This window comes from Sorghum bicolor, chromosome 3 (genome assembly GCF_000003195.3).
Source record: "Sorghum bicolor cultivar BTx623 chromosome 3, Sorghum_bicolor_NCBIv3, whole genome shotgun sequence".
NCBI lineage: Eukaryota > Viridiplantae > Streptophyta > Magnoliopsida > Poales > Poaceae > Sorghum > Sorghum bicolor.
This window is the reverse complement of record NC_012872.2, coordinates 74,034,868-74,050,199: the sequence shown is the minus strand read 5'-3', so window position 1 is coordinate 74,050,199 and position 15,332 is coordinate 74,034,868. Positions and strand designations below refer to the sequence as shown.

Genomic DNA, 15,332 nt, shown 5'->3' with positions numbered 1-15,332 from the left:
TTATAGTGAATATATAGCAGAAACATACAATTTACTTTATAGCAGTCATCATCCGACACTACTACAGAATTCATTTCTAGGGGCGGCTAGGAACCCTCTGTAAGGGCGGCTGACCCAGCCGCCCCTCCGGCCTCGCACTTACAAATAAAACATTTGTAAGGGCGGGTGCCCCAGCCGCCCTTACAAATGTATTTGTAAGGGCGGCTAGTGTTATCAGCCGCCCTTACAAATATCATTTGTAAGGGCGGCTGGTGACCCAGCCCCCCTTACAAATAGTATTTCTAAGGGCGGCTGGTGACCCAGCCCCCCTTACAAATAGTATTTCTAAGGGCGGCTGAAACAACATCCGCCCCTAAAGTGATAATTTGTAGGGGCGGTTCAATCTACAGCCGCCCCTACAACCTATTTTTCAGCAAAAAAAATTTTAAATCTGAATTAAAATATGACTAGAGCACGTAATATATAATTCAAATCTGACCACCACATATATATTACATAACCATAATTCACAAGTTCAAATATTCCTACAAGTCCATATGCATCTTAGTCTAGATTGTTATCAACGTCCAAGACAGAGCTTGTGTGTCTCACGCAGGTGTTGGTGAAGTGGATTGGAGCCTAAGTCGGACCTTACATCATGGTAAGCGCCTTTAGAATCAACAATCTCGTCAATGATGAAGTTGCAAAGATCGCCGACGAGCCCTAGGAGTTCATCCTCCTTGATTAGGTTCCTTCGCTTGTCTTTATATTCTTTCCACTATAGGAGAACAAGTTTAAGATTTCATAACATGAGGGAACTAAATTTCATACTATGAGGGAACAAAGTGTGAAACTAACCAGATTGGGGTGTCTCGTGTAGGCACTAGTGTTACTCATCATACAACATATGTAATATCCACAATGGTTACTTCCAGGCCTCTGCTTGAGACTCTGTGTGTTTTGCATATGAAAATAGTAAGTAATGCTATTTCCTAACGTAATCGAGTATAACGATGTAAGTTACACGTACCGCACAGAGCGTCTTGATCGCCAATTCGCTCTTCAATTTTGGGCAATGCCTTCCTTTATGATATTCGACATAGTGCTTGAATGCCCTATTCAAATGGTTTTATCAATGATAACTTGTTAGTATCAAAAAGCAAAGTTTACATGTATGTATAGCAACATATAAAAGCAAATGAGGATTTGTATTACGTCTTGAGAATCGATATGAAGTCCTTGTATGTCGTTGGAGCATAATCTGCCGAATCATAGACATGTGCCATGCTCAACCCAACATCGACCCCTACAACAATCCAGTGATTCCTGCATGAATTTAATCATTAAAGAAACAAATAAGGTTTTTTGCAACAAACTAAATATATCCAACAATGCTTTATTCAAGTATAGAGTCGAACTTACCCAAAGTGGTATGGTATCCATATCATATCATTATACTGGAGATTCAAAAGAGCTTTAGAAATTCGTGCCGCAACCATATAGGCCTTTTTGCGAATAGCTTCTTTCCGGATCGCCTCTTTCTCCTCAACGGTTTTTCCAGCAGCTAGTTCTTCACCATCAAGTTTCCAGCGCTTGGGTTCATTAAAAATTGATGAAGAGATCCAAAAAGGATCTATATACCCAGCTCCAAAAATTGATGTGCTCATTTCAGGTAAAATGTCCTCAAAGTGTTCAAAATTGGCATATGATCATCATAGGCAGTGGCAATATGCTCAGTTAACAAATAAAGAAGCATCACAGGCTCAGTTAACAAATAAAGATACATAGATACAGTAGAGAGAAGAGAGTACAGTAGTAGTAGAGATTTTAGTACTAGAAGAGGAGAGGAGAGTTGGACAGTAGTAGGAGAGGAAAGCAGTGGAGAGTATTGGAGAGTTGCTCTATTTCATCATCGGCAAAACAAAGTAAAGGACATGAGAGGGAAGAGTGGGCAAAACAAAGTAGAGGACAGGAGAGTGATGAACTACATAAATAGTGGCCTCAGAAACATGTCTAGATCATCAGCTCATATTCTAAATTAATGTATGCAGTTGGATAATTTCATCATCGGCAAAACAAAGGAGAAAGTAGAGGGGAGACTTGGCAGATATGGTCCAAATAGTGGCCTCAGAAATATGTCAATCATCATTTGATCATAAACTTGGAGCGCCACGACATCATAACAAATAAGAGTGAAGGTAAAGTAGGGGCGGCTGTTGTGATGATGCCAAGTCCCTCACAAGTTATTGATCATCAACTCATATCCCATATTATCTATGGATTTAGATAAATCCATCATTGGCAAAACAAAAAAGAGGAGAGGATAGGAGAGGAAAGGGAAGAGAAGAGCATGGTAGCAGCTAGTAGTATTAGTAGAGTATGAAATGTAGCAGTGGTAAAAGACATCCTTGCTATCCTGCAGGCTCAACACAGCAAGGGGCATTGATTCATCCATGCTGCCAAAGAGAAGATAGAATAGGATAACCTACCGGCAACCACAAACAAAAATCATAAACCAAATCGCAGCCAGTTAAGAAACATGTCTGAAGAAAGCTTAAGTTTCAACACCAATAATAATCCTTTTCAACCAGAGTTAGGATGTGGATATTTGCTTCTTAATTAGACCTCCGGGCTCCGGCCTATCTCATATTCATAAAAACCGAGATGCAATTGAGCAATTAACTACAATAGACCACTATCCACTACTGTATCTGAACTTATTTTGGATTGCAGCAAGTTGCAACGTGCTAGTTATTTTTTTATTGAACAAAACTTTTCTTTTCCATTTTGCATTTTTGCAGCAACAAGATTCTATGACAGCTAAGAATTAGTGGATGCAAAAACTAATGCAGTGATCAGTTTCACAAAAATTAGTGGATGCAAAAACTAATGCACTGATCAGTTTCACAGAAATTAATTCAGTTACTGAAGACTGAAAATAGCACTGCAATTCCCAGCAGTTAAATAAGCAATACAAATTGAAGGAGGGTTAACAATTCCCACAGAAGATTCTCTTTTTTTCATATCTCGGTACGTTATTGAGACTCTTCCTACACCAACAGTAAACCTGGGCAATATCTCAGTATGGTATTAAAAATATAAAAAAGCCGCAAGAACACATCACTTGAAATTGAACCATATGTAAATAGGTATACATTGCATAATATATTGTGTGATGATTATGATTGTGATGAATCATTGCGTGACCTCTAGGAGTCAGGAAAGAATATATGCAGCAGAGACATACCCAGAATCACGTAGACAGCGTGGACGACAATGAAGCCCAAGCAGCACAAATAGACAGCGTCTCAGACCTCCAGACGACCAAATCTGGAACAAACCTGGGCACGAAGGCACCAATATCAAATCACAGCAAACCAGAACAAAAGAATCCCTCACGGAGGCAGGGAAAATATCTACAGCAGCAACATACCAAGAAGGTGAATAATCCGAAGAAAGACGCGCACAGTGAAGAAGGAGGAGCAGGGGCCCCAGCTGCGGCGGACTTCCAGCAGACGTCGGCCTCCGAGGACGCGACCCTCGGCTCCGGTCCACAGGTGGGCGGAGTGAGCGGCCGGCGTGATGCCTGGTCTGGGCGGGGCGGGACGGCGAGGAGGGGGTGGTGGCGCGACTGCGCTGCGCGGCCGAGGAAGTGCGACCGCCGCCGCAAACAGACGATGCGCTGCTTCGATTCCTTCGGCGGGAGGGTTTGGGAGGTGCAGGCGTGGCGGATCTCGAAACCCTAGACGCCGTGGGGCGCCGGCACGCGCGAGCACGGGCGCCAGCAGCGGGGAGGAGGGTGGAGGGCCGCCAGTGAGGACGGAGGAGGGAGGAGGGAGGAGGGCCGCCGGGCTAGAGGGAGAGGAGCGCACGGGGTGGCCGGCGTCAACAGAGAGTAATGCGCCCAAGACTTAGCCAAATTTTTTTAGCGAATGTATATATACCCGATTCATTTGTAAGGGCGGCTGGTGAGTGAGCCGCCCTTACAAATACATTTCTAGGGGCGGTTCCTGATCAAGCCGCCCTTAGGCCAGTCTGAGTGCATGGTGTCATTGCACAGTTTCCCAAACAAATTTGCTAACAAAGCCTCCATGAAACAAACATTGAAACACCCTCCACAATGCAACAGTTTTATTGTGATGTTTCCCAGACTGATAATTCGGGTCACAACAATGTATAATTGATAAAAAATTGAAACATACATCTAGTAACTCAAAACTTTGCATCTAGTAACTGAAAACTTTGCATCTAGTAATAGAAAACTTTGCATATAGTAACTGAAAACTTTGCATCTAGTAACTGAAAACTTTGCATCTAGTAATAGAAAACTTTGCATCTAGTAACTAAAAACTTTGCATCTAGTAACTGAAAACTTTGCATCTTGTAACTGAAAACTTTGCATCTTGTAACTGAAAACTTTGCATCTTTCACAGTAGAAACTGAAAACTTTGCATGTTTCACAGTAGAAACTGATATAGTGCAGCATTCAAACGAATATACTACGATTCAAACATACTGCACCTTTGAATCAGAACTAACATATGAGACGTATTAGATAGTTAATATCTATAATAATATATAGCTTGGAGACATATTTATTTATAATAAAAATAGAAATTAGTCAAACCTAATCTTACCAAGTTTGTACTAATATGTATAATAATATATAGTAGAGCACGGCCAAAATATGAGACGTATATACTAAAAAGCATAGCTTGGAGTAGATAACTTTTCCAGATGGTAAAATGGCCTATGTATGAAATGTATATCTTGATGAGTTATAACAACTTTGTATTCAAAGGTTTTCAGGCTGATGTCATTAAGTGCCTCGTTTGACCACGTTTGACCAAGTCAAGTCTTGGGTTTTTAGAACATGTGAACATAGTTTACCGAAGCTTTCTCAGATGATGAAATGGTCCATGTATGAAATGTAGGTTTTGATGAGTTCTAACACTCTTATATTCAAAAGTTTTTCATAAGGGGTCATTTAGTGCCTCGTTCGACCACGTTTGACCAAGTCAACTATTGGATTTAAACAAAAAGGCTCTTTGACCGAACCTTAGACGGTCTCAACTTGAAAAATTATAAATACAAAGTTTGTCAATCACATCAAGATCTACATTTCTTGTACTGGTCAACTTTTCATTTGACTGAGTTTGTATCGCTCGAATCTTGAATTTTGAAATTTTGATAGCAACGTGCGAGTTTCGACACCCTAGATGGCCCCAACATGAAAAGTCATGAATACCAAGTTTGTTCCACTCATCAATATCTACATTTGATATATAGACCATTTTTCCATTGGAGAAAGTTTTATGAATGTGTAGTTCGAAATCCACAAGTCTCGCGTATTGTTTCATGAAGTTGAGATTCAAGATTTTGTGCATATAGTCTACCAAAACTTTTCCGGATGGTAGAATGGCCTATGTATGAAAAGTATATCTTGATGAGTTATAACAACTTTGTATTCAAAGGTTTTCCGGCTGAGGTCATTAAGTGCCTCGTTTGACCACGTTTGACCAAGTCAAGTCTTGGGTTTTGAGAACATGTTAACATAGTTTACCGAAGCTTTTTCACATGATGAAATGGTCCATGTATGAAATATAGGTTTTGATGAGTTCTAACACTCTTGTATTCAAAAGTTTTTCATATGGGGTCATTTAGTGCCTCGTTCGACCACGTTTGACCAAGTCAACTATAGGATTTTAACAGAAAGGCTCGTTGACCGAACCCTAGACGGTCTCAACTAGAAAAATCATAAATACAAAGTTTGTCAATTACATCAAGATCTACATTTCTTGTAATGGTCAACTTTTCATTTGACTAAGTTTGGACCGCTCGAATCTTGAATTTCGAAATTTTGATAGCAACGTGCGAGTTTCGACACCCTAGACGGCCCCAACATGAAAAGTCTTGAATACCAAGTTTGTTCCACTCATCAATATCTACATTTGATATATAGACCATTTTTCCATTGGAGAAAGTTTTATGAATGTGTAGTTCGAAATCCACAAGTCTCGCGTATTGTTTCATGAAGTCTATGTGAGATTCAAGATTTTGTGGATATAGTCTACCAAAACTTTTCCGGATGGTAAAATGGCCTATGTATGAAACGTATATCTTGATGAGTTATAACAACTTTGTATTCGAAGTTTTTTCGGCTGAGGTCATTAAGTGCCTCGTTTGACCACGTTTGACCAAGTCAAGTCTTGGATTTTGAGAACATGTGAACATAGTTTACCGAAGCACCCTAGACGGCCCCAACATGAAAAGTAGTCTCACAAACATACATAAATATATAGTCCGACTCACAAGCATACACAACAGGTAGTTTTACAGATACAGACACACACACACACACTTATTCGAACTAGCTAGGACCCGCTGTAACAAATTTTGCCTTGCCACCTTTTCTTTCCCATGGCATTACGTTTTTTGGTAGGTTTCTTTCCACAACACTGATTTTCCTACTAAAGTCAGAAAACAAATGCATCTCTTCATAGTTATTGTGAGCTTCAACATCATCCACTCCATCAACTCCGATAAGGTGTTGTTTCCCAGGGACAACCACATGCATTATCTTCTTCCTCGGGGGGCGGATACTTAGCGGGTCTGGCAAATAGAAAACTTGTGCGACACTTGAAGCGAGCACCCAAGGGTCATCTTGGTATCCTATGTTCTGTAGGTCTAGGACTGTCAACCCAATCTCATTTACATTATGTTGCTTGATCTAGCGACATCGAAATAGGGCCATCTTTAGATCCCTTCCATACTCAAGCTCCCATATATCTTCAATTATGCCAAAGTAAGGGACCTTTCTCCTGTGCCCGTCGACCGCCTCACATCGAACACCACTGTTCTGGTTCACACTTTTACTATCCTTTGTGTGGGTGTAGTATGTGTACCCATTGATTTCATAAGCATTCCAAGACATCACTTGTCTCGATGGCCCCCTTGCCAACTTACTAATGACAATCGAATTTGCACTTTCTCCAGGTGGTATGTTCTGGTCCTTCAGCCATGAAGTTAGGCGTTGCTTGTGCTGTTTCATGACCCAATCATCTGAACGGCCATTCCTCTCCTCCATAATGATAGCAAGTGTTCGTCAACGTACGGTTGCATCAGTTTTGTGCTCTGCAAGACACAGTAATGCGCTCGACTGACCTCTGTAAAATCATTGTCGATGAATGTTTTTCCACCACATGTGCCCTTCCCAGCCACCCTACCCTTGTGACGAGAATTAGGATTGCCAATCCCTCTCTGTACTTTTAGGAACTCTTGACAACACTCGATGACCTCTTCAGTACTATAACCCTCTATCATGGAGCCCTCTGGGTGTGCTCGATTATGCACGTAACGGCTTAGGACCGACATGAACCGCTCATAGGACCACATTTCATGCAAGTAACAAGGTCCCAATGCCTCTATCTGATGAACCATGTGAATCATAAGATGTACCATTATATCAAAAAAAGCAGGAGGTAAACACATCTCTAGTTGGTTCTGGGTCTCCACAACGAAATCATGTAGGTCTCTCAGCTCTTCCCTGTGAATCGTCTTCTGTGAGATCTTTGACCAGAAGTAGCACATGCGGGTGATGGCCATTTTCAAAAACTCTGGCTTTATAGCCCTAATTGCAATTGGTAGGTACACTGTTAGCATCATATGACAATCGTGAGCTTTGCAGTAGTGAAATGATAGCTCCTTCATCGACACTAGCTTCTTTGGGTTTGCTGAAAACCCAGTCGGCACTTTGATCTGCCTCATAAAGTTGCATAAATCTCTCCTCTCTTCTAGGTCTAGGTTATAGGCAGCTGCGGGCAGAGTGTATTTCCCATTATCCTGGCGTACTGGTTGAAGCTCTAGCATCACCTTTAGTTGCTCCATGTCCCTTCGTGCTTTCAGTCCATCCTTTGACTTGGGTGTGTCCATCAATGTAGCAATGAGACTCTCGAAGACATTCTTTTGAACGTGCATAGAATCAATGGCATGGGGGACCTCCAATTGTGGCCAATATGGCAGATACTGAAAGAAGATCGATTGTTTCTTAAAAGGTACCCCTTCGATAGGAGGTGTGCTTCTATCTCTAGTCGTTCCATCCATTTTCTTCTTTCCATAGATGACGCGTATGGTTTTCACCATTTCATACACATATTTTCCATCATGACGTCTCTCTGGAGGTCGTTCTTCGTACTCTGGGATGTTGCCAAAGTACTTTAAGTATAGTTTACTGCGGTACCTGTGACCTTCCTTTAAGAAACGGCGATTCCCGATGTAAACACTCTTCTTGGATTCATCTAGGAACACCCACCTAGTATCATCCAGACAGACCAAGCATCCCATCTTGCCTTTGAACTGTCCAGACAAGGCAAACAACGCTAGGTGATCGTTGATAGTCACAATTATTATTGCCCTTAATGTGAAGGTCTCGTGTCGTAATGCATCATACATCAGCTCCCCAGTCCTCCACAGTTTCTCGAATTCTTGCATCACAGGCTCGAGGAACACGTCCATATCGAAGCCTGGTTGTCGAGGGCCAGAAACTAGAACAGTGAGGAAAATGTACTTTCTCTTCTGACACAACCATGTTGGGATGTTGTACATGCTCAAGATCACTGGCCAAGTGCTGTGGTCACTGTTCCTCTCATTGAAGGGATTCATTCCATCGGTGCTCAAGGCGAATCGTACATTCCTTGGGTCCGAGCTGAACAACGGGTTGTTCATATCGAAGTCCTGCCACTGACTAGCATCGGCCGGGTGTGCAATGACATCGTCATCGACGTTGCGCTCAATGTCCCACCATGTCATGAGCGCTGCTTCCTTAGGGTTCATGAAGATACGCCTCAAGCGGTCGGTCACTGGCAGGTACCATATTACCAAGGCAGGAATTTTTCTCTTCTTTGCATCGTTGCCTAATGTAGTGTCCTCTAGTGGTTGAGATTCTTGTACCACCTTTTTTGCCCCCTTCTTGTTCCTCTTGTTCTCAGTGGAGGATTCTCCACCACTGTAAAGGTCATTGTTCTTGTACCGGCTGGCCCCACACCGCGGACATTTGTCTAGATCTTTGAACGTATCACCACGAAAAAGGATACAGTGGTTGGGGCATGCATCTATTTTCTCAACACCCATTGATAATGGACTTATAACCTTCTTCGCATGATATGTGTTGGTGGGAACTAAGTTTGGCTGTGGCAACACCCATGATAAGAGACCCAACAGATCATTGAAACTGCAGTCAGACCAGCCGTACTTTGCCTTCAAGATGAGTAGCTCAAGCACAAAACGGAGCAGTGTCTAATGGGTCGGACAACCCTTCTCAACACTGTACACAGTCTCCATCGATGCTTTTTTCACCCTCTCTACATTTTCTACACCTTTATTCCGCAGTAATATTTCTGGTCCAATCGCCCGAATGATGTCCTCTAAATTGTCAAAGTCATCTTCATCCCCCTCGCGTGCTCCTCCATCAGTGCTGACATCACCAGCATCATTAGCACCATCTTGATTGCCAAAGTACTGACCACCTTGTCAATTGCCATAGTCATAGCCCATTTCTTCTTCAAGCTCAGTTGTGTATTGGTGCATATACCTCTCGGCTTCGGCGGCATCTCCTAGATCAAAGTTGCCATCATCAATAACCGTTGTTTCGCCATGATGAGTCCACACTGTGTAGTTCGGAACAAATCCTCGCATAATCAGATGTGATCTAATGGTATTCAGATCTGCAAATGCCATAAGGTTCTTGCAATCTTTGCAGGGACAAATAATTGTATCCTTATAATGTGTCAACGTTAATGCATGCTTCTCTGCGGCTTCAATAAATTTATCCACCTCATCGCGAAAACCTTCATCAATCCTTGACCAACCATACATCCAAGAGTTCCTGTACTCCGTCTTTTAAAACAAAACAAAAATATAAAATACATAAAAAAAATAAATTAATGAAGAAAAAAATACAAACTAGACATTAATTGTGTATATACTCATGGTAGAGGATAATTATTTAGTTGGTTATTAATAAAACTAAATATTTAGAAAAGAAATAAGCAACAAATATTATTTTACCAATTAGCAACAATTAGCAACAAAATGAAAATACAAAATACATAAAACAAGCATTATTTTATAAAATATTAACTTATATATTAATTAGTTGGCTATTAATGAAACTAAATATTTGGAAAAGAAATTAGAAACAAGTTTTATTTTACCAATTAGCCACAATTAGCAACAAAACGGAAATACAAAATACATAAAACAAATATTATTTTAGAAAATATTAACTTATATATTAATTAGTTGGGTATTAATGAAACTATATTTAGAAAAGAAATTAGAAACAAGTATTATTTTACCAATCAACAATAATTAGCAACAATTATTAAATTATAATTATATAAATAAACTTATATATAGTTCCATTGTCAACAATTAGAAACAATTATTATTTTACCAACAATTTTTCATATCCAAACCATTCTAATTTCATGAACCATAAATAAAAAAATTAAAAAGCAAATCCTAGATCTAGAACTAGATGAACATACATGATAGAGTGAAATATATCACCACTAAAATCAAGCAAGAACGACCAATAAAGAGGGCAAGCTCATATCTCTAACTAATTCCAACTAATAGCTTAAGAACAAGGGTCTAATTTGCTCCATACAAAGCTCAAGCACCATGGAAGAGAGAGAAAAGCAAAACTCAAATTACTCACTAACCAACCACTAAAACTTTAATTAAAGTGTTGGAATAGCATTTTCTTACCTTTTCTAAGCTCCCCATGATAGTTTTTGAGACCAAAACCTCCTCCCCTCACTAGAGCAATTTTTAGGAGGTGCCCAAGGCCTCCCAACCTTATCTCCTCGGGTTGGAGTGAGTGACCCGAGGAGGAAGAAGGCTGCAGCCATATATATAGTCGTGATTTGTAAGGGCGGTTGAATCACCAACCGCCCTTAGAAATAAGTTTGTAAGGGCGGCTGGATCACGAACCGCCCTTACAAATCCCACAGTAAGGGCGGCTGGATCAACAACAGCCCTTACAAATGCAATCATTTGTAAGGGCGGCTCGTGTTACCAGCCGCTCTTACTGTGCTATTTGTAAGGGCGGCTCGTGATTAACTAGCCTAGTGCTGATGGAAAATGCACTATAAGGGCGGTTGCATCACCAGCCGCCCTTACAGTGAAAACCCCTTGGCTCTTACAAACCAATTCTGTAGTAGTGCGAGTTGGACGACTAAAATCGAGTCAGAACTAATAACAAGAGTAGTAGCATATATATGCATGGGAAACGAGTATCACAATTCAATTTGTTGAGCTCCTTACATAATAACAAATTTTCGATCAATGGAATGATCACTTAGCGTAGGCTTAATTATTTCTTGCTGACAAGGGTATGTAAGAGTAGTACATATATAGGACGACGACAACGACGGAGTATATTGTTGGGCTGGCTCCGTTCATTCTTAATTATTTGGTCTTCCTCGATCATGCATGGCAGCACGCCCGATGACGGATGAGCGGCCATGCGGAGGAGTGTACGCGTGTGTATTTTTAATTAAGAGGCATATGTGGTGACGACGCTTGCGGCAGCAATGGCGGCGTCGTCGCGGTCGCGGCGGTGGAACCTGGAGACGGCGCAGTCAGTGGAGAAGAGGCCCGCGGACCGGTAGTTGGGTGCGCCGCCCATGATGGGCATGTTGGCGGTGATGTTCAGCTTGGTGACGTAGCCAGGGCGGTAGGTCTGGCCCAGCACGCCGTCGACGTCGCCGGTGAGGTTATGGAACTGGAATCCAAGGTCGAGGTGCACGAGGCTGTCGCGGCCCGTCTTTCCGTAGCGGTGGACCCTGTCGTCCTCGTCGGTGATGGGCACGGCGCCGGCGGAGATGGCGAAGACGCCGTCCAGCTCCACCGTGACGGCGTTGACGTCCTTGGTGCGCCTGACGGAGAGCCCCGGGAGGGCCTTGGACGACCAGCGCGCGTTCCGGACGGCGTCCACGTCGACGGGCTCGCCGTCCAAGGTGACCTGGATGTGGTCCTCCTCCTCGTCCCACTCCACGGCCCTGCGTGCACCGACGTAGAGCCGGTGGTGGTTGTCGTCGCCGCCGCCGCGGAAGGTGACGCCCAGCGCCTGCACCCAGGTGAAGTCGCGGTTGAGGGCCGGGTTGTGGTTGCCGATGAAGTGCGCGTTGATGTGGAGGTCGGCGTCGGACACGATGCAGAAATCCTGGTCCTTGTTGCCGTGGAAGTAGAAGGTGTTGCCGTCGCCGCCGGTGAAGCGAGGGTCGCCGCAGGAGGTGCCCGGCCGGAGGTCACAAGCTGCATGCATGCATCACATCAAGGGTACAGTGTCAGTGAGCGTACGCACGTACGTGGTATATATCTAGCTTTAAGAGACAGACATGCATGCATGCACGTACCACAGAAGGCGAGGCAGTATTCGCAGAAGACGAGGCAGGATTTTGGGCAATCGGAAGGGCAGCCGACGTAGCAGGACGGACCGCCCTCGTCGGCGCAGGAGGCCTCGTAGTTGCGCTTGTGCCCAAACCTGCCCGGGGTGAGCGGGAAGAACTTGGATTTTGCCGGTGGCTTCTGCCCTGCCGGCAGCGTCTTCTTGGCCGGGGGTTTCCTGGTCCTGGTCGGCCCCCTCGCCGACGCCACGCCGCAGGACGACGACAGCGCCAGCAGAACCGCCACCGCCACCGCCACCGCCATGCCGGCGCGCCTCCGCCCCATCATCATCGTCCTAGCAGCTTAGTTTTCTGTATAATTAATATAATACAATGGTGCGTGAGCTATAGGGCTAGCTAGATCGATCGCCTGCTCTGCTCGATCGATGATGATATTGATCGAGCTAGCTAGAACCAACAGTATATATAGAAAGTTTGCATCCATGGATATATCGAGCTGCGCGCTAGCTGGAAGAGGGATGCAGTTAATTTGCTCACAATTGGATGGATCAAGGTCAATTATAAGCTAATACAATACGTACGTGCTGGCACTGCCAGAGAGAAGCGCAGTACGTGTAGTTGCTGGGAACGAAGACACACACTGGTCGCGTGCAAGTTGACAAAGTGGCAAATACTAGAATTTAATTTTATCCAACGGAACGGTGCAACACATGATTGATCAGCTTGCAGCAAATGCCTGGAATGTTACGATACCAATATGTGTCAGTCAGGACTCAGGATATATATAGTACGTCCAAATTGCTGTAAGGAGCATGTTATTACAATGCACTGGAGACTGGACCCCCTCTCGATATTTGCTTGCCTTAGACCCCAGATCAAGCTGAGGCAAATTCAATACTACGTACTACTGCATGTACCGCGCTGCCTAGTACGTAGCAGTGAGTTGACCTAGCTATATAAACACACGAATCGGTGCATGAATGCTAATTATATTGAAGAGTAACGCTGGACGATGTACGTATATAGTATGTAATACTACTCCTACCTTTATTACCAGCTAGCCTTCTAGCTGATGCTGCAAAGAGACAACGACGACATATGGAGCGTACAATATTGCATTGGACGAACGACGACGTCCCATCCGAGTTACGCCGCTGCTTGGTCGTCGGTCTCTGCAGCAAAGTATGCCGAAAGTTACGCACCTCCACTCAAAATGTTGCATCGATCGGTTCGGTCGATAGATCGTACTGTACGTGATCACCAGCAGGTCAACTAGCTAGGTGCTCATCAACCTCCAATCCTCCATGCATGGAATTAATCAAGCCTGCAGCCGAGCCGAGCACTCGCCGGGCCCGCCGGCCAATGGCCTCATGCATGGCCATGACCTCCTCTCCTTACGTAACCTGCATGCATGATGCATGCCGGCCGGCCGTGTGACATGCGCTAGCTACGACCACCGTGCCTGCCGGTCGAGACGGCCTCGTCGGGTGCAGCTAGCGTGAGAACTGCGCTGAGGGCCCACAGCCATGGCGCGCCAGCGCCCCAGTCCAATCCAAAAAAAAAAGAGGCTAAACAAGGGTCACTAGCTAATTAATACCACACCACTTCTCATCTACTAATAAGTTTCTTAATTATAAAATGGAAACAAGTGTTATAATATGATGTTATATGCGGCCAAAGTTTTTATTTTTTAAAATGACCATTACTTTTCCAAGAAATGCTTTTGGCATGAGATTTATTATGAAAATATCTTCATTCATTTCATATTTTTGTTGGGGAAAATTTGGTGCTGCTCATGACATTATCCCTCTACATATTATTGGAAGGTCCCAACTGACCCAACTCACACACTGTGAGGAGAGAGGTATCAAGAAACAGTATATGGAATCATCTACAATGATTGTTTTATTTCTCACACACACCCTAAACTATGGTGCATGAATCTCAGGTGGCTGCTCTACATGCCTCAACTAAGGCCTTGTTTAGTTCGCAAAAAATTTCAAGATTCCCCATCACATCGAATCTTTGGTCGCATGCATGGAGTATTAAATATAGACAAAAATAAAAACTAACTACACAGTTTACCTGTAATTTGTGAGATGAATCTTTTGAGCCTAGTTAATCCGTGATTGGACAATGTTTGTCAAATAAAAACGAAATGCTACAGTACCCAAAAACAAAAAATTTTGTGAACTAAACAAGGCCTAACCCAAGGAGGAGGAGGATCCAAGGAAGATGAAGACATGCAATAGTATCCCATGGCTGTCCTATGTTGCCTGAGAAGAAGAGAGATTTTCGGCGCCTGTTAAATAGCAAGTCCCTTTATTTCCTCTGGGGTTGGGGCGCTATTTTTATTTCATGTCCAAATATGATAAATGACACATTTGTCTTTTACTTACAACAATGGAGCCACCCTTAGTCCCATGATTTAGGAACATCTGGATCATTTTGTATATATATACAAATAAAAATAGCCATATTGTTAGACCTAGAAATATATGCTATGAGAGGGATCTCTCCTTATTTCTACATTTAATTAGCCTCTCATACAAAGATTCAGAGACTAAATTTATAGTGGGCTCATCAAGAGGGCTCCATGCTTCTGATGACTAATGTCCGACCACACCGGTTTTGCATCCACCTTTCTATCCTGAATAAAATACAACTTCTATTCCATCCTATATCGATGTCCTAAGGGTCATGGAGTTCTTCTAGCAACATTCTCTCATTTGCTAGTTCTCAAGCCCCGAGCATATTGAGCTAGTGCCCTAAGGTGCTTTGAGTCTATCTCCCTGGGGGTCAAGACGTTCTTGCAAGGTGGACAAGTCAATCCATCCTTTGGTGATAGCCCTTGTTTGAATAGTTGAATCTAGCTAGGAGTTGTATGACATGGAGTTTAAGCATGGAACATGAGCGTGCCAATTAGGGCCTCACTGCAAT

At 43.2% G+C, this 15,332-nt stretch overlaps 1 protein-coding gene across 1 annotated transcript; it reads right to left on the bottom strand.

Moving 5' to 3' along the window:
* On the bottom strand, nucleotides 11,263-12,879 carry LOC8078040. The gene is made up of 2 exons (XM_002456964.2): nucleotides 12,402-12,879; nucleotides 11,263-12,300 (listed from the first exon to the last, which is right to left on the bottom strand). Exons 1-2 carry the CDS (start codon nucleotides 12,721-12,723, stop codon nucleotides 11,540-11,542), a joined length of 1,083 nt encoding a protein of 360 aa, XP_002457009.1. The 5' UTR covers nucleotides 12,724-12,879; the 3' UTR covers nucleotides 11,263-11,539.

What these genes read in the sequence shown, in the direction of transcription:
- LOC8078040 (XM_002456964.2), bottom strand. Translation starts at nt 12,723, where the DNA reads ATGATGATGGGGCGGAGGCGCGCCGGCATGGCGGTGGCGGTGGCGGTG. An exon ending in ATACTGCCTCGCCTTCTGTG is followed by an intron (nt 12,301 to 12,401) that starts GTACGTGCATGC and finishes GCATGCATGCAG; the next exon opens with CTTGTGACCTCCGGCCGGGC.